Source organism: Camarhynchus parvulus, chromosome 14, assembly GCF_901933205.1.
Source record: "Camarhynchus parvulus chromosome 14, STF_HiC, whole genome shotgun sequence".
In the NCBI taxonomy this organism is placed as follows: Eukaryota; Metazoa; Chordata; class Aves; order Passeriformes; family Thraupidae; genus Camarhynchus; species Camarhynchus parvulus.
In genome coordinates this window covers 5541152-5564661 of record NC_044584.1, presented here as the reverse complement: position 1 = coordinate 5564661, position 23510 = coordinate 5541152, and the positions used below count along the sequence as shown (strand labels likewise).

The following is a 23510-nucleotide window of genomic DNA, read 5'->3' as shown; positions in this document are numbered from 1 at the left end:
CAGGGAAAGGACAGCCGGGCTCAGAAAGAGCCGGGCTCAGGAAGTTTGGGATCAAGCAGAGGCTTTTGGAGCTCTGGGGAGGAGGAGAGCCCCAGGTGAGACCCCACAGCCGCTCCCGGGGTGCTGGGACCAGTCTGGGGGTGCTTGAGGGACCCCCAGCTCCTGGGGACAGCCTCGGTGGCTGCAGTGGAGCTGCACGGCTGGAGTGGGATGGATCCTAAAGCCAGACACCCCAAATCCTGGAATTTCCCCCCGGAGCTGCTGTTGCTGAGCTCCTTCCATTGCGGGGCCGGGGCTGTTCCTGCCCTCCCTCAGCCTGGGAGCAGCCCCAGCCTGGAATCAGCGCTCCTGGAATATCCCTGAAATCCCCGCGTGTCCCTGGATTGCAGAGGGGAAGGGAGGAACTGAAACCTTTGGGGAAACCCAGTTTAAATCCGGGACCGAACCCAGTTTAAATCTGGGACCAAACCCAGTTTAAATCTGGGACCAAACCCAGCTTAAGTCTGGCACCAAACCCATCTTAAATCCAGGAGCAAACCCATCTTAAACCTGGGACCAAACCTGGTTTAAATCTGAGACCAAAATCACCTTAAATCTGGGAGCAAACCCAGTTTAAATCCAGGACCAAACCCAGTTTAAATCCAAGACCAAGCCCAGTTTAAATCCGGGACCAAACCCAGTTTAAACCCGGGACCAAACCCAGTTTAAACCCGGGACCAAGCCCAGCAGCTTTTGCTTTCCATGAGTGTTGGTGTGGCAGGAGCAGCTCAGCCCGAGTGAGTAATCCCTGAGCAGGACTGAAATGTGTTTGGAGAGAAAAACAAGGATTCAGCAAAGATTTGGGTTTATGGGTTGTTTTATGAGTTGTTTGCTCATAAAAATAGGAGCAGCTTCTCAGAGCAGGTGCTCTGGGAAACCCTGGGATGAGCTGAGGGGTAACAAGGTGGGGCCAAATGTACAATTTTAAAAGATTTTTTAGGGTTAAAAGCGAGAAGAAGTTGTTGAACTTGGAATTCAGCTGATTGGTTTAGTCCCAATTCAGAGAGTGGAAGCAGAGGGGCAATTTCATCTGAGAAAGTTTTGTTTTCAGCAGAGAAAAATCCATAATTTGTTTTTTCAGGGCAACAAACGCCCCCTGAGAAGCATCAAAGATTTGTCCAAGGAGAAAATTGCTTTTCAGGAGAATGTGAATGGATTCCTTTGGTTTTTTTAAACTCCAGGTGGTGGGAATGGGAAAACCGAGGGGTCCCGGCTGCATTGTCCAGAACAATTTCATCCCTCAGAGCTGAGGCAGCTCTCAGGGTGATGCTGCATTTCCAGGCTGCTCCCACTCGGCTTTCCTGGCATTTCTGAGCTATCCCAGAGCTGCCCTGCCTGCTCCATCCACCCAAACCCCACCAACGAGGCCCCAGGGGCTCCCTGGGGAGGTGATGGACGCAGCTCCAAAACATGGAAATGACGAAATTATCAAAATCCCAGGGGGTTGTTGCAGCCAGCTCCACGGGATGGGAGCTCTGCCGTCGGGAGACAATTCCTGGAGAGTTCTCGGGGTGTTTTTCCTCCCAAGACAGTTTGAGAAGCCTGGATTCCCACTGGCTGTGTTATCCCTAATTATCCTGCTGCTGGAAGCAGCAAGCTGCCATGCTGGTGCTGTAATTCCATTCGCAGCAATTATCGTGGATGAGAGAGTGATGATTCCAGAGGCAAACAGGCAGCAGGATCCAATCCAGCTTGGAAAATCAGGTTTAATTCCTGCAATTCCTGCCTGAGCCCTGCCCCACTCTCATGCAATGTTCTCCATGGAGTTATTTTCGCTTTCCTGCTGTGACCTGAGCCCAGGGAAAACTTCAACCTTGATCTGTCTGGGCATTTTTAATTTTAAATTAAAAATGTTAATTCCATTTTAAACGTTTGTTTTTCCTTAGGTTGGGATGATTTTTCAGTTGCTGTTCTGTTAATCCTTGGGGGTTTTTTTCACCCAGGTTTATTTAGGAGTTTTCACAAATGTGAAATTCTAGCACCATAACACCTCTGCTATTTATTCCCTGAATTTTTTTGGGAAGCAGGGACAGAGATATATTCAGCTGCTGTGGATGCTGATTTTTTCCTGGATGGTGCTCTGTTAAAACTTGGAATTCTGTCAGTGATTATTCCAGGTCCACATTCCCAGCTCCTCAATTTTAAGCAGAAAACCCCAGAATTTATGGACAATCCCAGGGTGGGAGCTTGGAAATCGAAGGGGGGAAAAAAGCTGGATGAGAGAAAACCCCCTGGAGGCGTGTTTGTTATTAATCCCTTAATTAAGAACACCAAACAAGGCGATGAGGGATCAATCAGCGCCTCTTAATTACCTTTAATCATCATCTTTAATCACCCTTTGTGGAGGTGCAGGGTCGTGGTGACAAAAGGAGCTGAGGCCAAATCGTGCTGGGGAGGGACAAATTGTCACTTGGAGAGGGGGAAAAATTCCCTGTTCTCCTCCAGGGCAGCCAGGAAAACACGGATTTGCAGCTGGCCAGGGTTTTTTATATTCCCAGGAAAAATCCCTCGGTGGCTGCAAGGCAAAGGCAGAGGGAAGCAAAGGTGGGATGGGGATCTGGGTTTGGTTTGCAGATCTGGCGGAATTTGGGACGTCAAATCCTGGGAATGGGGGATGTCCAGTGGAGTAAATTCCTTCCTGGTGCTGAGAACAGCAGGGAAGGCTTGGAAGGATTTGCAGCAGAGCCTTAGGAAATGGATTTCCCCTCAGGAAATGCACTGGGGCATCCCTGGAATTGTCCACATCCAGGCTGGAGCAATCTGGGATGATGGGAGGTGCTCATGGATGAGCCTGGAGGTCCCTTCTGACCCAAAGCATTCCAGGGTTCTGGGATTCCCTTCCCAATCCGCTCAGTATGACAGGGGACGTTGTACAGTTCATCCCACAGAACAAAAATCCCGAGGGAAAGGTGAATATTCCCACAAACCCACGGGGAGAGCCCCAAAACGCTGAGGTGACAAAGTGTCCCTGACTCCAGGAAAAGTCTGGCTGCTGAGGGAACCTGGAAATTCCTCTCTGTTGGAAAAAAAAAAAATTCCAAAAATCCACAAAAAAATCCAAAAAATCCACACCTCTCCATGGAAAACACACCCAAGTCCTTCATGGAAAACCCCTGGAATGCCCATGGATGGCTGGGAGAGCCCGAGGCCCTCTGCAAACAGGGATTTGGGGCTGCAGGATTTCTCCGGGGGGAGAAGAAATGAGAATTATCCAAAGAAAAGAGCTCCTCTTTCCAAGGCCTGAGCTCCAAAGGTGGTGGAAGGAGCAGGACTGAAGTCTTTGTGCGATTCCTCCAGCCCTGCATCCAGGGATGTGCGCTGTGGGAAAAAGGCACTTTGGAAAAAGTGTCCTTTCCCCTTTTTAGAGGGTGAGCCACACATGACTGCCCCTCCTGACCTTCCCTGCTGAGTTCCAGCACCGCTTCTTTCCGTGCCTTCCAATTTTTCCCAGGCTCAGATGGAAATTTGGGCTTTTGGGGCCCAGCCTGGATGTGCTGAGCTTGTCTGGGAAGAATTTCCCAATCCCAAGCATGCAGCTCCATGGATATGAGTTTATAAACCCTGCCTGTCCCATCCCATGTATTTTTATTTCCTATCCTTCCCTTCAGTGATCCCAGCAGGAAAATGGGAATTTCCAAACCCCTCCCAGCCGAGAGTGAGGGGTCCCAGCTTCAGCTTCTCCCGGAATTCGCCCATAAGTAACCTGAGATTTGCTACACCTCAGGACTTCAAAACAGGCTGAAGATCAGGATTTAAAATTCCACTTTTCCAGCCAGAACTGGACTCTCCCTGTGTTATTTTACCCAGCCTCTGACCCACTCCTGTTTAACTTATAAAGAGCTCAGGCTGAGCTCTGCCTGCAGCGGGACGTTGGGAATTGCAGGGATGCTCCCAACACCTGCACCCCAAATATTCCAGCAGCACACCCAGCTCCTCCTGCCCCATCCCCCCCCCCCCGGAGCTCCAGCAGCTCCAGCAGCTCCTCCTGCGCCCCCAATCTCCCCGGTGCATCTCCACCCAGCCACGTGAGACACCTACTCCCCATCTGCACATTCCCAAAGCAGCTCGGCGCATTTGTGATTCCTCCCGGGAGCTGCAGGGGCTCCTCCTCTCCCCCAGGTTTTCTCACCCCAGGAGAAAGCCCAGCCATGGATGGAGGTGGTTTCACATAGCTCCCGGAGACAAGGAGCTTTTCCAGTGCTGTGGGCTGGCTGTTTGTTATTCCAGACCCAAACCCCCGGATTATTGTGGGAATCTGATCGTCAGGTGACGGCAGCAAAAATTGCTGGGTGTTTCTTCCACCTTCACCAGGATTTGGTGCTTTAAATCTCCTTTTTTTTTTTTTTTTGTGCTTTAAATCTCAGCATTTTATATGATGTTTCTAAGTTTCCCCACCTGATAAATTGAACCCCACTCCGACAAAAAAAGGTGGAAAAATATTCCTGGGGATCCAGCTTGCCGCAGGAAAGGGGTGTTGGAAATTCTCCACCTTCTTCAGGATGGTTGGTAAAATTTATTCCAGCTTCAAATCTGCTCAGCTGTCCTGGAGCTGCCCACTGCAGCTTGGATTTCTTGCAGGAAAAAAGGGATTTTTGGGATAAAAAGCAGTTCAGGATGAGAGGAGAGGTTGCGGGAACACAAATAATAATCTTGAGAGGTGGAAAAAAGGAGTTTATTCCTTCCCTTCTCTGCGCACACACCCTGACCTGGTGGGGAAGATCTCAGACATCACCCTTTCTCTCTTGGAGCTCAGGGTTTTTTTTCCAAGGGTTTTCCATTGTTATTAAAAGTTTTGCTTCCTCCTCTGATCCCAGTTCCAACCCCAACACCTTCCACTATTCCAGGGGGCTCCGAGTCCCATCCAACCCAGCCTTGGACAGTTCCAGGGATCCAGGGGCAGCCACAGCTTCTCTGGGAATTCTATTCCAGAGCCTCTCCACCCTCACAGGGAAAAATCCATCACAGCTACACCCAGCCCTAGATCCTGTGAAAATGAAACAGAACCTGGGATCTGCTGGGATGAGTACAGGGATGAGCGTGGGGATCCTCTCATTGTGCAATTCCTTTGCTGGGAATTGATCCCATCCTCCTCCCTGGTTGGCTGAGTAACCCAACCCCAAATCCTGAATAGAAGAGAAAATGGAAGTGATTGTAAAAGTCTGCTTTGTAAAAGTGCTGTCTCTCTTTTCCTTGAGTTTTTGAATTTTTGACTTTTTAAATTTTTAATTTTTTAATTTTTAATTTTTAATGGTAATTTTTATTTTTATTTTATTTTTATTTTTATTTTTATTTTTATTTTTATTTTTATTTTTATTTTATTTTTATTTTTATTTTTATTTTTATTTTTATTTTTATTTTTATTTTTATTTTTATTTTTATTTTTATTTTTATTTTACTTATTTTTATTTTTTTTTTTATTTATTTTTTTTTATTTGATAAATTTTATAATTTTTTAATTTTTTAGATTTTTGAATTTTGACTTTTCCCATTTCGAATTTTCCTCCTAGGAACAAGATGCCTGTGAAGTTTAATCTCTCTTAAGAGGGGAAAAAACCCACGGAGAGAGAAAACAAAAAAACCATGGATCCTCTGTACTTCTCCAGCACGTTCAGCATGGAGGCCGCTCCCGGCCAGGCCAACTCCTCCCTGCTGGCCAACGGGACAGAGAACGGGACGCTGCCGGCGCCGCCGCCCTTCCAGTACATCCACAAGGTGCTCATTCCCATCTGCTACCTGCTGGTGTGCGCCCTGGGGCTGAGCGGCAACGCCCTGGTCATCTACGTGGTGCTGCGCCACGCCAAGATGAAAACGGTCACCAACATCTACATCCTCAACCTGGCCGTGGCCGACGTGCTCTTCATGCTGGGCCTGCCCTTCCTGGCCACCCAAAACGCCATCTCCTACTGGCCCTTCGGCTCCTTCCTCTGCCGCCTGGTGATGACCGTGGATGGCATCAACCAGTTCACCAGCATCTTCTGCCTGACGGTGATGAGCATGGACCGCTACCTGGCCGTGGTGCACCCCATCAAATCCACCAAGTGGAGACGCCCCAGGGTGGCCAAGCTCATCAGTGCCACGGTCTGGACCTTCTCCTTCTTGGTGGTGCTGCCCGTGATCATCTTCTCGGACGTGCAGGAGGATTTCCAGACGTGCAACATGAACTGGCCGGAGCCGGTCAACGTCTGGTCGGCGGCGTTCATCATCTACACCTCGGTGCTGGGCTTCTTCGGGCCCTTGCTGGTCATCTGCCTGTGCTACCTGCTGATCGTGGTCAAGGTGAAGTCCTCGGGGATCCGCGTGGGCTCCACGCGGCGCCGCAGGTCGGAGCGGAAGGTCACCAGGATGGTGGTGATCATCGTGGTGGTCTTCGTGTTCTGCTGGCTGCCCTTCTACACCATGAACATCGTCAACCTGATCCTCATCCTGCCCGCCGACCCCGTCCTCGAGGGGCTCTACTTCTTCATGGTGGTGCTGAGCTACGCCAACAGCTGCGCCAACCCCATCCTCTACGGCTTCCTCTCCGACAACTTCAAGCAGAGCTTCCAGAAGGTTCTCTGCCTCCGGAAGGGTGATGGAGCGGAGGATGGAGAGCCCGTGGAGCACAGGCAGGAGAACAGCAGCCGCCTGCAGGAGTCCATGCTGACCCAGAGGAACGTGGAGTACAACGGGCACATGCAGACCAGCAAGGTCTGAGGGCACGGCCTGGCACTGCAGGGTCCCCTGGAGGATTTGGGGACATCAAGCAGAGCATGACCTGGCACTGCAGAGTCTCCTGGAGGACTTGGGGACTTCAAGGAGGGCACGGCCTGGCACTGCAGGGTCCCCTGGAGGATTTGGGGACATAAAGGAGACCATGGCCTAGCACTGCAGAGTCCCATGGAGGACTTGGGGACATCAACCAGAGCATGGCCTGGCATTGCAGAGTCTCCTGGAGGACTTGGGGACATCAACCAGAGCATGGCCTGGCACTGAAATCCCCCCTGGAGGACTTGGGGGACTTCAAGAAAAGCTCCGTTCATGCAAAAGGAAAATGTGGAGCCCCAGAAGCTCCCAGAAATGTTCACAGAGGGCTCTTCCCTGCTTTTCCCAGCTGGAAGTGCCAAGCTCTGGTGGTGTCCTGATGGATCTGGTGTCTGGGACCACTTTGGGTCCTCCAGGGAATGATTTCCAGGCTTTGTACCCTTCTAGCCATGCAAACCAACACTAAGCCAGCTCTAATTCCCTTGTTAAGCTTGGTTTAAGGCTGCTTTGTGCTGCTGGGATCAGCTCCGAGCAGCAAACAGCTCAGCTGGGATTTTTGGGAATTCTTCAAGGGGATTTCTGAAAGGAAAATGAGATTTCTTCAGAGTTTCATGCAAAAAAGGCACAGCACTGCTCTGGAAATGGGTTCTGATGTGCTGGGTGCTGCCTTTGCTTTGTTTTCCTGCCATTAACCCATCCCAGGGAGCCAGAACAGCCAGGGACCCTTCAAACACAGCCAGAAAGGACAAAAAACCAAGATTAGGAAAACATTCTGGAAAGGAATCAATGCAGCCATGACATTTCCACCTTCCCACCCCATGAAATGTGCTGTGACCCTGTTATTGTGATGTCAGTGCTGATGGCCGTGGGCTCCTGGGGAGATTTTGTGTCCATTCCTTGGTTCTGAGTGCAAGTCTGGACTCAAAGCTGTGTTTTCAGACACTAAATCCAGCTCAATCCCCTCTGAGCATAAGTTTGGACTCAAAATTGTGTTTCCAGAAATTAAACCCAGCTCAATCCCCTCCTGAGTGGTGCAGTTGCCAGGGGGTGTTTGTGCCTCAATCCTGGAGGTTTTTCCCAACTTTAATGATTCCATCATTCCGTTTATTCTGTTGGATGTGACACATTCCTAAAGGCAGACACAAGCACAGAGCCTGGCTGGGACCATGAGTAATTTACTCCCAGGTTTCTCCCAGTAGCAGGCAGTGCCCACCTGCCCTACAGCGCATTCCAAATCCCAGCACAGCCAGGTTTAACTGATTAATTAATAAAATTAAATTTTCCCGTAGGTTTGGTGTGAGCTGGGCTGTGGTTCCCTCAGTTTTCCACCTGAAGTGATCCCTCCTGGAAGGTCTGGAGTGGGAAATGACTGGAAAGCTCAAGGTTGGGGCAGGAAAATCTGCTTTGGGAAAAAAAAAAAGGATTTCAATAAATAAATTCAGATTTCTGGGAAGGAGCTAAACCCTGTTTTGGGCAGAGCAAAGAGCATTTGTCCCCTCCTTCCATGGAGTTTGATAAATCCTTGGAATTGACCAAGGGAAGGTTTATCCAGAGGGAACAGACCCTGGAAAGGAGGTGGATAAACCTGAGCCCTGTTTTCCACCTGCCCCAGACTGATCCCACCTCTTTTCCCACTCCCCTGGATCAGGATGGGGATCCCAATTCCCAGAAAACAGAAATTCCAGCCAGCCCATCCAACATTCCCGCTGGTAATGCTGCAAGCCATCATATTTATGGAGCAAATTTAGGAAAGCCCTCAATGCCCCAGTTCCCAGGAAAATTCTCTTTCCAACCGACAGCTCCCTGGGGAATTCAGTGCCATGGGAATGCTGCTTTGGAGGAGAATTTTTTTTTTTTATTTTCCTGGCCCAAGGAATTTTTTTTCTGGGAGCAGCTCCTGCAGATCATCTCTCCCAGCGCCACTCAGCCTTTGCTCCATGGGATTCCCTCCCCATCCTAACAAATCTTCCCTCAGCCCTGCTCTGTGCCTTGGGAAGAAGCTCTGCTGGCTTTTCCCTGAATCCCAAACGCCGTTCCTGGGCTTCTCCTGGCAGCTTGGCAGTGGAATTTTGAGGAGCCAGCTGAGCTGCCAACAGTCCCTGCACACGTCCCATCAAAACATGTCATCCTTCCACAAAGACTGACAAATTCCAGGGAGGATCTGTCCTCCCAGCCAGCCCTTCCCAGGAGCTCCAGACAGCACCGACACTCCCCAGATCCCTTTTTTTCTCTCCACACATTCCAGCCCCAATCCCTCAGCCCCAGGGATTGAGTGACGTTTCTAATACCTCGACAGACAATCCTTCTAAATTCCAGCTTATTCAGCTTTTCCTTTGATTCATCCGAGGATTCCAAATGTTGGCCATGCTCTGTTGGAAAAAAAACCAAAACCAACAACACCCACGGAAAGATCATGGAAAATTTGCCTGGTGTCCACCTGACCTTCAGGAGGTGGAAATATCATTTGGATAAAAGAAAAATGAAATAAAATAATAAATAAAAATTAAACTGGAATTTCTGGTTCAGGCTCCAGCTATGAATATTCAATGAGATCCATGGAATAAAGGGAATTGCAGCTGCTGGATACCAAAGGGTGGGAAGGAAGGGTGTGTGGAAAAATCCACCGAGCAACCTTTAGGATACAGGAGAAGCTTCCTTCAGGGATTCATTTTTTATTTCACAAAAAATGGGTTTAATTGAGGGGAGGGGAAATCATGGATTCACTTTGGATATGTGGCATTAGGAGACAGCAATTCCAACGGGCAGATTCCAGGTGGGCATCCCAGAGGGACCGGGATCCATGGGCTTCACTGGGCACTTCCTGGGTTTCAGCAGGGTCACCATGGAACCCTCTGGCTTTGGGATCTCTCCTGGCTGCTCCCCAAGGGAGGAAAAACCCAGGAAAGTGCCTGAAGTGGGGAATTTATCTTGGGATTTAATCGTGGAATTTATCCCAGGATTTATCAATGGATTGATGTTGGAGTAAGAGCAGGGCACGCATGGAATTTTTGCACCTTCCCTCTTTAACTCCCAGCTAAACTCCCAGCTCTCTGTTCCCTGAGGTTCCAGGGCTGGGATCCAAACATTCCCTGTGCCACAAAGTCCTGGCCCAGCCTTGACCCATCAGCAGCATCCTCGAATCCCACAGATCCCAATTTCCACTGCCTGTCCCTGCTCCTTGGAGCTGCAGCCAAGGCAGGAGCGGCTGATTCCATTCCCAGCTTTATTCCCGGGATATTTCATCCAGCTCCAGCCCTTCTCTCACCTGGAATGCCTCAGCTGCTCACCTCACCCAGCTCCTGGTGCTCCTGGGTCCCTCATCCCCTCCCCTTTGGGTGTTGTTTGGAGAACTCCATGGAAATCCGGCGCTGTTGCCATGGGATGGGCGACGCTCCGGGGTTTCTGTGTTCCCTCTCCCTTTCACACTTAATCCTCCCTATCTGCCCATCATTCCCTGGAAAGTCACAGCAGGTGAAGCTGTCCCTGCTGGCTCCCTGAGCCTTTAAGCCCTGGATCCCGTTCCTGATCTCGAGCTGGGAGTCATCCCAAATATTGGATGGATCCCATTCCCTCAGCCTGGGATGAACCCGCTGTGCTTTCCCAACAGGAGAATCAGCAGCCCTCGGAAAAAGCTGGAAATGAGCAATCCTGGCCTGTGGGGGTGGGAGATAGCACAGGAATTTCCGTGGGGATTTGACCCTGGATGCAAACACAACCCAGGCCTGGAAGTGCAGATCAGACCTGGGAATTACCAGGGAAGAGTTTTCCCTTCACCTTCCTTGGATCACCTCTGCTGGCTGGATTTGGGGTTTGTAATCCTGGTGCATCCCTCTGGGATGGGAGATCCAGGACTGCAGCCCCCCCTGCTCCAGAGGGAGATTTGGGGCTTTTTCCCTCCCTGCTCCAGAGGTGAATCCCACCACGGTTTCCTCTGGAGAATCTGATGGAAAAAACAAAGGATAAAAACCCCTCCAAGGCCTCAATGAATTTATGCACTCCTGGCTTTTCCTAGCAAAACAAAGAATCATGGAATGCTTTGGATTGGGGGGGATTTAAAGCTCATCCCATTCCAACCCTTGCCACGAGCAGGAACAGTTTCCACTGTTCTAGGATGCTCCAAGCTCTGACCTTGGGCACTTCCTAAGGGATGGGGCAGCAATCCTGGGCACAATTCCTGCATCCAGGAGGAACAACAGAGCCAGGCAGGACAAATCCCATGCACAGTTCCTGATTCCAAGGGCCAGGCAGCACAAATCCCGTGCACAATTCCTAATTCCAAAAACCAAAGAGCACAAATCCCATGCACAATTCCTGCTTCACCAGAGGAGGAGGAGAAGCGCTGGCTCAGGGAGCCGTGGTGACAGCAGCTCCCCTGGGCAGGGTAATTAATTAATTATGCATTCCCAGAATTAATGAGAGCATTGTGTTTGCATCCCTGTCCCGTTTTTCCACAGATCCCAGCCCCATATGCCGGGTGCCAGACAGCGCTGACAGCCCCCATCCCACACTTGGGATTCTTTTATTTCCTGACAGGAATCAGAGGCATTTCCATGGAATTAATTCATGGCCCTCGATGGTGTTCGGATTTTTCCAGCACGTTTTCAGGGAGGGAAAAGCAGATCCATGGATTTCTGACCTGATGAAAACCTGGGAGCTGAGCTGGGCCCCACAGATGGAGGCAGGGGATGGGGATGGGAATGGAGGGTTCTGCATCCCTGGAATCACAGGATCACTGAGGTGGGAAAAGATCTCTGGCAGCACTGAGCTCATCCCTGTCCTGGTGGCTTTTCCATCCTGGAAAAATTCAGGATCCTGACTTAAAAGGGATGAAAACACAGGAAAACAGGGAGAAATGATCTTGTGGAGGAGTTGTCTCGGATTCTTTCTTGCATGGAAAAAGGGAGATGATTCCAGTGTGATCCCCTGGGAATTCGCAGGCTCTGTGCTGGGTTTTGGATCAGCAAAACCCCAAATCCAGGGGCGATTCCTCAGTTTCCTGCCCGTGGAATTTCACTCCTGAAATGGCCTTGGGGTGGCTGGGATTGCAGCATTCCTGCCTGGAGCCAGCAGGGAGGGGTTTGCTTCCAGAACGATCCAGAGAAAAAAACAATTCCTTGGATTTTAATGTGATTTCCCCTGGAAATAGCATTAGGCTGTCATTCCCCATGCCTGGCAGGAGTTGTTGGGTGCCCAAATCTCTGCAGCAGCTTTTGGCTGGAATACAAATGCAGCTGGGGGGAAACATCCACAGCTTTGGGAACCACAGGGAAGCAAATCCCTCCTCATCCCAGGGATCCAGCTCCTCTCCCTGTTTGCCCATTCCTGAGGGGATGAAGCTCTTCCCACATCTCTGCTGGTGCCAAATCCAACCCTGCAAGGACACAAATCCTGAGTTATCCCCACAGGAAGGCCCTGCCCCATCCAAATCCCAGGGATTTTACTGCAAACCCTGGGAGAGAACAGGAAATCTCCCAAAATTAAGCAAGGAAAAGGTGCTGAGGGCAGACAGAACACACGGATTGTCTGGATCTTGCCAGGAAAAATAAAACCACTCTGGAAAATCAGGAGGAGAATGAGGAATGCTCAGGATTTACAGGAACAGAGCAGGGAGCAAGAACAGGGAACACCCAAATGAATCCCACCTTTCATTCCAGGGAAGGATGGAGATTCCAGCCTGTCCTGGCTTTGGGAATTGAGATTCCCAGCCTGGTCAGGGTTTGGGAATTGCCATTCCCAGTCTGTCCAAGGATTGGGAATTGCCATTCCCAGCCTACCCAGGCTTTGGGAATTGCCATACCCAACCTGTTCTGGGTTTGGGAATTGCCGTTCCCAGCCTGTCCAGGGATTGGGAATTGCCATTCCCAGCCTGCAGGGAGGGTGTGGAAGGCCAAAGTCTCAATCCTGGAGCTTTTAGCCGGGATTGCTCCCTGGCTTGGAAGCGCTCTCTGTTTGTTTTCCCGCTTTCCCCTCCCATCTCCTGCACTTTCTCCCAATCCTTGGGGTGGGATAGATCCTTGCTGGAGCCATTAAATCCCTATTCCACTCATCCAGAGGCAATCCATTAGCCTGATTTGTTGCCTGGTTTCCTTATCAGCCTCGATGTTATCTCGCCGTTCCTGCTGTAAATCCAAAGTTTCCTCCTGCAGAGGAAGGGAAGAGTTTGCCCAAGGCACCGGTGCCTGTTGTTATTCCCGAGAAAAATCCATCCAGAGGGATGGAACCACACCCAAACGGGCTCTTTGCCCCCAAAACCGGCTGGGAGGAGATGGGAATGAGGGGTTGTGACATTCCTGGGACGGAGGGAGCAGAACCACACAGAGCAGAGGAGGTTTTGCTTGGATTTTGGGGATTCCAGCCCTGGAAAGGGGATTTTAAAAGGTGGCAGTTGGAAAATCCTTGGACATTCAGCTTTTTGAGGTTCCAATTAATTCCCAAAAAGCCTCGGCAGGCTGAGATTCCTGGTGGATTTTAGGCCATCTGGATCCTGTGGGCACCCTCTGGGTTTTGCCCCTGGAGTTGGTGCAGATTTCATGATTTCCCTCTTTATCCCCAAAATAGGCTGGGACGAGGTGGGAATGAGGGGTTGTGGCATTCCCAGGGTAGACTGAGCTCTACAAGCAGAGCAGGGGAGGTTTAAGTTGGATTTTAGGGAAATTTCCTTCCCAAAAGGGGTGTCCAGCCCTCTTAGAATGATTTAAAATGTGGCAGTGGGAGCATTCAGTGTTGACATGTTCCAGTTTTCCCCCAAAACCTCGGCAGGTTGAGATTGCCGGTGGTTTTGGGGCCATTAGAGATAATTTGGATCCTGTGGTTCCCTCTGGATGCTTGGAAAGGTCATTGTGCCCCTGGAATCATTGTGGATTTAATGATTCCCCTGCTCCTGGCACTGGGATGAGTCATGAGAACTCCAAAATCCAAATATCTCTCCTGGAGATGAGTTTATTCAGGGATAAAAATGATGGATTTTTTACTGCTTCCCAAAAAAAAGGACTTCTCTGGAATTCTGTGGATTGAAAACGTTCTGGGGGGGGGGGATTTTCCCCAGCCCTGGCAATAATCAGGGAATTTTTAATTGTAATTTTAATCAGCACAGCAAATGGGAGACGGGAAAGAGACAAAATTGTGGGAAAACTGCTGGATCTGTGAGGAATGAGGAATTCCAGAGCAGCTGGGAATGCTCCTGCTCCACACAAGAGATCCTGCCATCCTGGGAATTCTTTTTCCGACCCAGGGATGGGACAGGGAGGATTTAGAAGTAGGAAAAGGAGGGGGAAAGATGTGGAGCTGTCCAATGTGGCTTTAAAATCATGGAAATTTCCCAGGTTTGCTTTTCAGGATGCAGGTTGAGGGAAGCAGGAGCACGCTCGAGGTTTCAAGGCTTGGGATGCATTTTTAGCTGGAATTCTCTACTCAAAAGTCCCCATTTTCAGGAAAGTTGGGAGATATTGAAGATTTGGGATTGATTTAGATGAAAAGGCTTGGTGACAGCTTCCTTTTGGGAATTATTTGGATTAAAATTGCCCCCAGAGACTTTTCCAGGGTCAGTGTGGGAATGTGGAAAAAACTTATGGAAAAACTTATGGAAAAGAGAGAAACAACCCCAGGCGCTGAAAGCAAAATCTTTATTTCAGCTACTTTTCCCAAAGCTGGGGAAGGGGAGATCCATGGAAGCGTTTTCCTGGCAAGAATTTCCCTGGATTCTTTGTGCAAAAGGTTTGGGAAGCAACCGAGAGACTGGGAAAAATGAAAAGAAGGAATGGGATAAAATGATGGGGTTTTGCTGCATGCACCATGGTTCTATCCATAATATTTTAGGAAAAAACACCAAATCCCCAAAAATCACTGCTTGAAGAAAAGCTTCTTCTTCTTTCCAGTTTTTCCTCCACTTTCCAAAAATGATGGTGCCATAAGATGGTGATTTTTGAGAAAAACACCCCCGAATCCCTAAAAATCACTGCTTGAAGGAAAACTCATTTTTCGTCCCATTTTCCCTCCATTTTCCAGGAATGATGGTGCTCCAAGATGGTAATTTCTGAGGAAAAAGCCCAAATTCCTAAAAAAACCCCAAAACAACAAATACAACAAAAAAACCTTTTTCTTTCCAGTTTTTCCTCCCTTTCCCAGAAATGATAGTGCTCCAGAATGGGAATGTCCAGATGGGAGCACAGCCTGAAATCCCAGCGTGGCAAATCCCAAATTCCCAGCATTTTGTCCAGTTGGGAAGCCCATTCCCAGGCAGGCTGGATGTTCTTCTGGGAAGTTTTCCTCTGGAGCTTGTGGTTGTACCGAGCTCTGTTTCCCTGGAAAAGCTTTCCTGAATCCATCTGCTGTTACTGCTCTAATTCCACCATTCTGCTGGAACCATGGAATACAACACAGAATGGCACCAAACTGGAATTTGGAATTAATTCCTGTGCAAAATATTGATTTTAATGCCGAAATTCCTGCCTGAGAGGAGCCAACCTAGTGCTGCTGAGGGGGGTGGCTCTTATTCGCTGAGATTTTTGCAGGAATAACAAAATTCCTTAATTAGCACCTGGATAACCACTCTGGTCCTCAAGGATAATTATTTTATCGTAGTTATATCCTAATTATTATAATTCCTTATCTAAAGCGCAGCAAAGGAGGGGAATTCTGCTGCCAACTTTGGCAAAATGTTGGGGATGTTCCTGAGGGGCTACACAGGGAATTTTTGTGCAGGTGGAGCAGTTCTCTCCATCCACAAAGGGATTGAAAGCCACCCTTCAAATATTCCAAATGGGACAGGAGATGCAGAGCAAGGTGGAATCTTTGCTGTCCACTTGGCAAACTCTTCAGGGATGTTCCCGAGGGCCTTCACAGGGAGCAGGGAACCTTCTGGAGGTTTTGTGCAGGTGGAGCAGCCACCTTTGTCCACACAGGGGTGGAAACCCACCCTTCCAAGGGTTGCAAATGTTCCAAATGGAATGGGAGATGCAGGGAAAGAAGGGAAATTTTTGCTGCCAACTTTGCAGCTCTTCAGGGATGTTCCTGAGGGGCTACACAGAGAGTTGGAAAACTTCTGGAATTCTTGTGCAGTTGGAACAGTTCCCTCCATCCATAAGTGAGTGGAAAAACCACCTTTCCAAGGGCTGCAAATATTCCAAATGGAATGGGAGATCTTGGAGATTTGGCATTGATTTAGAGGAAAAGGAGTTGGCGACAACTTCCTTTTGGGAATTCTTTGGGTTAAAGGAGCTAAAATTGCCCCCTGAGAAAGAAGGGAAATTTTTGCTGTCCATTGGACAAACTCCAGGGATGCTCCTGAGGGGCCACAAAGGGAGCTGGGAACCTTCTGGAATTCTTGCGCGGCTTGGAGCCACACAGATGTGGAAAAACAACTCTTCCAGGGCTACAACCATTCCAGATGGAATCCGAGATGCACTTCTGGATGTGAGAAGACACTGCTGGATGGCCCAAAGCTTTTCCCTGGAGCCGAGGAGCTCCTACTCCAGGGCGGGTTTGATCAGGTGCCCGTTGAAGATGATGTAAAGATCCGACTCCTCACTGTAAATGGCGTTTTCCCTCTCCCTCTTGAACATCCTGACCCAAACCTCCTCCCCTTCCTGCAGATCCAGCATCAGGCTCTGGCTCTGCATGATGCTCCTGTCGCTGGGCTGGGCGTACAGGATGGCCACGGCCTGCTCGTTCCTCATCAGGTGCACGTAGGTCTCCTTGAAATTCCAGGTGTGCACGTTGAGGCTGAAGTAGTAAACGCCGGGCACGTAGCAGAAGAACTTCCCGGAGAACATGTTGAAGTGCTGGTAGAGGTTGACGAGCTCCGTGTCGAAGGTGACGTGCTGGAAGTAGTCGGAGCTGTGCAGGGGCTTGCGGCGGCCCACGGAGAAGGCGGCAAAGAGCTGCTTGCAGGGGTGGCCCTGGGGGCCCGGCTGCCCCTTCTGGCCCTTGCGGCCGCTCAGCCCGCGGGATCCGCGCTCTCCCGCCTTCCCCGCGGCTCCCGGGAATCCCCGCTCGCCCATCTCGCCCTTCTCGCCTGTCAGAGGGAGGGCAAAGAGGGAAAACACAAGGATGGGGAGGTCAGGTTGTGGGAATGGCCGGGAGACAGGCAGCAGGGGAGCTGCTGGGGCATTTGCTCAGCCTGGGAATATCGGTCAGATAGCAGCACCCTCCCAATTCCCAGAGGGATTAATCTGAGAATATCAATCAGGTATCAGCAGCTTCCCAATTCCCAGAGGGATTAATCCATGGTCAGATATCAGGAGCTTCCCATTCCTCTGAAGGACTAACCCAGGAATATCAGTCAGATAACAGCACCTTCCCAATTCCCAGAAGGATTAACCCAGGAATATCACATTCCCAATTCCCGGGGTCAGATAACAGCACCTTCCCATTCCCTGAAGACTAACCCGGAATATCAGTAATAAAATTAAGAAGGATTAACCCATGGTCAGATATCAGCAACTTCCCAATTCCCAGAAGGATTAATCTGGGAATATCAATCAGATATCAGCACCTTCCCAGTTCCCAGAAGCATTACCTTTGGGCCATGTTTGGGCACCACCATATGTTGGGGACCCCTTGACCTTGTTTTGGACACATTTTGGGCATGACAACCTTTTGGACACACTTTGACCTTTGGGCACAATTTGGGCACATCTTGACCTTGTTTTGGGCATCCCTTGACCCTGTTTTGAGCACATTTAGGCCCAACCACATTTTGGGCACCCCTTGCCTTTTGTTTGGGCACATTTGGGTACAACCACATTTTGTGGACCCCTTGATTTTATTTTGGGCACAACCACATTTTGGGCACCCCTTGACTGTTGCTTGGGCACATTTTTGGACACCGTTGACCTTAATTTGGCACTTTGGGGCACATTTGGGCACCCCTTGACCTTATTTTGCACACCTTTGGGCACAACCATGTTTTGGGCACCCCTTAACCTCGTTTTGGGCACAACGACATTTTGGGCACAACGACATTTTGGGCACCCCTTAACCTTATTTTGCACACTTTTGGGCACAACCACATTTTGGGCACCCCTTGACCTTGTTTTGGGCACTTTTGGCCACCCCTTGCCCTCGTTCTTGAATTTTGAGCTGAATTTTTCCGTCGGGAAGCACCAAGGAAGAGCAGCAAGGAGAAGGCCGGGGAGCGATCTTCACCCACCTTTGAGGATGGTGATGTCGATGGTGGGCTGGATTTTGGGCAGGGAATATTGGGGATGGCCGCTCATCCTGGCAGACCTTTGGGAGAAGATGGACACAGGCTGCTCCGAGGGCCCGCAGCACCTCACGCACGCCAGGCGCCGCCTGGGCAGCGGCTGCTCCGGCTGGGAGCCGGCATTCCCGGCGGGAAGCAGCAGCAGCAGCAGGATCACGGAGCTCATCCTCGCTGGGGAGCAGCTGGGGAGGAGAGGGAACACAAACCATTAACGGGGCGATCCCAATCAGGGCCAGCTGGCGAGTGCTTTCCTTGGGGTTAATGATTAACGGATCCTGGAGTGGCGCCGGGAGACTCCAGGTGGGAATGGTGACCCTCAGAGCGCTGGAAAAGGCGATTCCTGGCTGGCATTACCTGTGACAGCTGCTGAGAGACACCAGGTCAACAAAAGGACGGGGGGGAAAAAATCCCAAGCCAAACAAAACCTGCCGGGAGGAGAAGCTCCGCTGGAAAACCTCTTGGAACGACTGCTAAGGGAAATTTCTGGGGAAAAGACAAAAGTGATGCTCTGTTGGTTTGTTGGGTGCCTCAGTATCCCAAAAATTCCAAATGAAGGGTAAAATATGGAATTTTTTCAAAATATAGACCCAAAAGCTGATTTTTTTGGAGGGGGAGGAAAAGCCCAGAAGAAAACCAAAACCAAGAGAAATAAAAAGCATTTCTATCTTTAAATGTTCTCTGGCAGCCTCTTGCTGGTGACTTCTCTCCATGGTTTATCCATTCCCATATTCTTGGAATTCCTGTGTGTATTTTCCACTTTGATTTTCCCACGTGTGGATTCAAAACCCAAAGAACTGCACCAAACTGGACCAAAGTGGATTTGCTCAGCACAAACCCTGGGGTTTGGGAATCCTTTGTTAGATTTTCATCTATCTTATTTTCATCTGATACTGGGAGAAATCCAGGGGGAAAAAATGCCTCACATGGGGAGAAAAGAGGAATTTTCTCTGGCTCCTCATTGACCTGTTCCTAAGAAAAATTTGAGCTGATTCTGTGAGAAATCCAGGGTGAAAATTCCTCTTTTTTCCCCATCTGAGGCATTTTTTCCCTGGATTTTTCCAGATTCAGCTCCAATCCCTCTCTAGGAATAGATGAAAAGAAGAGGAATTTTCTCTGGCTCCTCACTGACCTGTTCCCAGGGAAGGATTGGAGCTGGAGATTGGCCACTCATTCCCATTCCATGTGTAATTAGTGTCATTGCACTGATTGCAGTGGAGCCTTATCCAGGACAGATTTCTTGGATCGATGCCTCCGTGGATCTTCTCCAAAGTCCAGTTAGTGAGATGGACTCAGGCTGACCCTGGCCTGGAATGGCTCCTCTTCCACCAGCTGGAATTCCTGGAATAGGTTGGGAGGGGGTGCTGGATGGCCTGGATTCCATTGGAAATCCAGGATTCGTGGATTTCATGGATTTCATTCCACAGACACCCAGAGGGAGAACTTCCAGCCTTGGAGATGCTTCCCTGGGAGCAAAATGAGCCAGGGGAGGAAAAAAGGAGGAAAAACCTGTCAGGAGTGGGATTGGACCAGCATTCCTGGGAAATGTTTTCTTCCCATTCTTCCCTGCTGCAAAAGAAGTGTCAGTCACACCTTTCCAGCTTCCTGGAAATCCAAGAAATCCTTATTAGCAGAAAAATAATGATTTCCCTTCTGAAAACAGGGAATGTTCTTTCCTGAAATCCATCAGGATTTGTAATTGTACCTCATTGCAGTAGCAGCAGGAGGAGGGATCAATCCCCCTTTTCCACCAGCATTCATTGCTTGAATTCCATGCAATTAAATCCTTTTTAAAGCCATCTTTGAGTTTCCAACCGGGAATAGAAACACAGGAAGATTAAATGGGCAGAAAATCCTAAAAACCAGCCCAGGATGAACTTGACGGTCTTGGAGGGCTTTTCCAACCTCAGGAATTCCAGGGCTCCCTGAGCCATGCTCTGAATTCCTGCTGATGTTTTCCTTCCTAGGGTTATTCCTAGGGCTCCACTTGGAAAAGAAATCCACGACTATCCTTGCTTTAAACTCATGGACAACACCAGGCACTGCCCCTTTTAACTGGGGACAAACCTCAATTAAAACCCCACAGTTAAACCCAAAACTTTGATGGAAAATTCACAGATGTGCCAGCTCAGAAGCTCAGCACCATTCCAGAAATACAGAAAATATTCCAGTTGTGCCTTTTTTACCTTTTATCTTCTCTCCAGCCTGAATCTCCTCACGGCTCCGGAGCTCCTTGGATGGGGAGCAGCAGGAAACGAGGCATCCTCAGGGCTGGGATTGTTCAACACTGCGCTTCCTCTTGGAAAGGATTTCCCCGGGATTTGTTTTATTTTCTCTCCCCTGGAGGATCTCAAATTTCTTACTGGGCAGCTCCTTGTGGAAAAGGCCAAAGCACTGGAGGATTTTGTGTGTTTTCCAAGGAAAATGCTGCTGGATTCTGTGCTGAGCTCCTGCCGGACAAAATACCCGGAGGTCCTGCAGGAGCTGGGCTGTGGCAGAAGTGATTTGAGAACTCCCAGGCAGGAATATTTGCATCCCAAAAAGGAAGAGGGTTGGGAATTCCCACTGCCTGTCGTGGTTGGAGGTTGAGCGAGGTCCTTGTCCCCGGTGTTTATCCAAGCCTGGGATGATGGAGAAGAGGGGCTGGACACTGTGAGAGAGGCAGGAATGGAGGGAAAAACAGGATCCAGCCATGGAGAGATCCAGGAGTGGAGCTGCAGCTGGATTTGCAGTGCCTGGGTAATCATTTGCCTGGGAATTTGCAGCTCCTTTTCCAATTATCCAGTTTATTTTAAATTTTCTGATGTTTTTTAGCCTGGCTCTTTTTCCGGTGGGCGTGACTCCCTGAATTCCTCCAGCCCTGAGCAGCAACCACCGGGGTGCTCACCTGCTGGGAATTCACCAGGAATCCACCAGGAATGGGAAGAGACCAGGTTCCCAAGGAAATATCCCAGCACCCCAGGAGGATTGGATGGATCTAACACAATTCCATGGAGGTGCTGTGGTGGGGGGGAGAGGCTGTGCCTGGATGGAAACATTCCCTGGATTCCTGCAAATTCCCAAGGCTCCATCCTGCCCTAGCAGGGGGAGGTTCATGATTCCCAAGGGAACAACTTTTCCCTTTTTCTTTCTCTTTATCCCAGGATTCCACCCTGCCCTGGGACAGGGAGCAAGAGGAGGTTTGTGATTCCCCAGGGAACAATTTTCCCTTTTTCTTTCTCTTTATCCCAGGATTCCACCCTGCCCTGGGACAGGGAGCAGGAGGAGGTTTGTGATTTTTGTGATTCCCAAGGGAACAGCTTTTCCCTTTTTCCTTTTTATCCCAGGATCCCACCCTGCACTGGGACAGGGAGCAGAAGGATGCTCCTGATTCCCAAGGAACACGAACAGGGAGCAGGAGGATGTTCCCAATTCCCAAGGGAACAGCTCTTCCCTCTCTCCTTCCCCGTGTCCCTGCCCGCACCTCTGCCTCCTGCAGTGTCCTGGGATTGTCCCTGCTCCAGGCCGGGCGGCTCCCTGGCAGAATTCCCGGCTCCCGAGCCAGCCCAGGCGGTGATTCAGCAGGAATTACAGTAAAAGTCATTCCCAGGGCAGCTTCTCCCGCAGGACAAACCCCCCTGATGGAAGCGGCCGGCAGCGATCCCTCCTTCACCCTTCCCGATGGAAAATCAGCTTTCCCGGGATTTGGGAATTCTGCAGCAATTCGGGGCTGTCCCTGCGGAGGGTCCCGGGTGGGATTTTCCCCCCGGGATGCGGTGCCTGGATCCCGCCCGGCCACGCTCCCATTGCGGAGCGAGTAGCGCATTCCAAAGGGCTGGAGAAGCGAATTCCCTGGAGGAATTCGAGGGAGCAGCGCATTCCAAAGGGCTGGAAAGGCGAATTCCCTGGAAGTTTCCAAGCCTGTGGAAGCTCCAGGAAGCGGCTCCTTCCTGCCCTGTGTCCCTCGGGCACGGCGGATCCATCCCCATCCCGCTGGGAAAAGCTCCGCCCTGGGTTATGCAGGGTGGATAATGGGATAAGGAATTTTAATTGGGACAAATTAAACCACCCCAGCACTCCCCAAACCCCCTCATTCCTGCTTCTCCCAAGGAATCTGCTCAGCAGGGTGGGAATGCTCTGCTCCCACAGGGGGTCCCATCCCGTTATCCCGATCCCTGGAACTCACCTGGTCCCTCAGAATCCCTGGATTTTTCCTTCCCTCGCTGTTCCTGAGCTGCTGCTGCTGCTGCAGCTCTCCAGCCAGGCTGCAGCTCCCGTGCTGGGATCCAAGAGAAACACGGAAAGTCAGCCTGGATCCTTAGGAAACTTTGGCAAAAGGAATTTTTTCCCTGGTTTTCTTTGCTTGCACCAACTTGTGCCGGGCTCCTGAGCCTTTGTCCCGCTCTGGTTTCTTCAGGATTCTCTGCCAGTCTGGAATTCTGCAGGGCCTCTCCCAGGGATGGAAATAAAAATGAAAAAAATCGGGATTTAAAAAAAAAAGGATGAAAAAAACTCCACCACAGAACCCAAAACCACATCCAGAGTTCCAGCCAAGAGGGAAAGTGCTGGGATCACATGGAAAGAATTTTTCTTTGGGAGTTTTCGGCATCTTTTAAGCAGAAGAAAGGAAAAAAAAGGAAACAACGAAGCCACAATAAAATGTCTGGGATTTGTGCATTTCTGTATTTCCAGCATGAGCTGGAAAAGCAGGAATGGCTTTGAGGTGAAAGAGGGGAGATGTGGATGGGATACTGGGAAGGAATTCTTCCCTGGGAGGGGCTGGAATGGATTTCCCAGAGCAGCTGTGGCCGCCCCTGGATCCCAGGCAGTGCCCAAGGCCGGGCTGGGTTGGGTTGGGAGTACCCTGGGATGGTGGGAATTGTCCCTGCCCATGGACCTGGATCAGCTTGAAGGTCTCTCCCAACCCAAACCATTCCAGAATTCCATGATTTTCATGCCCACACGGTTTTTTACCCTTGGTCACTTCCTTGGGAAAAACACTTTGGGGATTTATTTAAAGCCGCTTTGGGGTCTGAATTTAATTTTCCCTTTCCTTTCCCTTTCCTTTCCCTTTCCCTTTCCCTTTCCCTTTCCCTTTCCCTTTCCCCTTTTCCTTTTCCCTTTCCCTTTCCCTTTCCCTTTCCCTTTTCTTTCCTTTTCCTTTTTCCTTTCCCTTTCCCTTTCCCTCTTTTCCTTTCCCTTTCCCTTTCCCTTTTCCCTTTCCCTTTCCCCTTCCCTTTCCCCTTCCCTTTACCTTTCCCTTTCCCTTTTCCTCTTTTCCTTTTCCTTTTCCTTTCCCTTTCCCTCTTTTCCTTTTCCTTCCCCTTCCCCTTTCCCTTTCCCTTTTCCTCTTTTCCCCTTTTCCTTTTCCTTTTCCTTTCCCTTTTGTTTCCCACTGCTTCCCATGAATTGCAGCAGGAGTGGAAGACCCAGGTGTCCCATGGCAGCTCCAGCACCATTCCTTGGGCAGGGATGAGAAGGAAAATGGAATCTTGGATCAGCCTGGGCACGCCAGGAATGAAAGGGGAGTTTTGCCCTCTCTGTGCCTTTC

General features: G+C 50.0%; 2 protein-coding genes across 2 annotated transcripts; one reads left to right on the top strand and one right to left on the bottom strand.

Annotated features, from left to right (window-relative positions):
• The first annotated feature begins 5608 nt into the window (after positions 1 to 5608).
• Positions 5609 to 6732, top strand: SSTR5 (somatostatin receptor 5). Its single transcript, XM_030958290.1, has one exon. It carries the CDS (start codon positions 5620 to 5622, stop codon positions 6730 to 6732), a length of 1113 nt encoding a protein of 370 aa, XP_030814150.1. The 5' UTR covers positions 5609 to 5619.
• A 9512-nt stretch (positions 6733 to 16244) lies between these two features.
• C1QTNF8 (C1q and TNF related 8) lies at positions 16245 to 22497 on the bottom strand. The gene is given in 6 exon segments (XM_030958292.1): positions 16245 to 16792; positions 17930 to 18154; positions 22142 to 22169; positions 22171 to 22306; positions 22308 to 22434; positions 22437 to 22497. Coding segments are annotated over 6 exon segments (1125 nt in total).
• Between the last annotated feature and the right edge of the window lie 1013 nt (positions 22498 to 23510).

Bases quoted from the DNA above. Each gene is read 5' to 3' on its own strand.
- SSTR5 (XM_030958290.1), top strand. From the start codon at position 5,620: ATGGATCCTCTGTACTTCTCCAGCACGTTCAGCATGGAGGCCGCTCCC.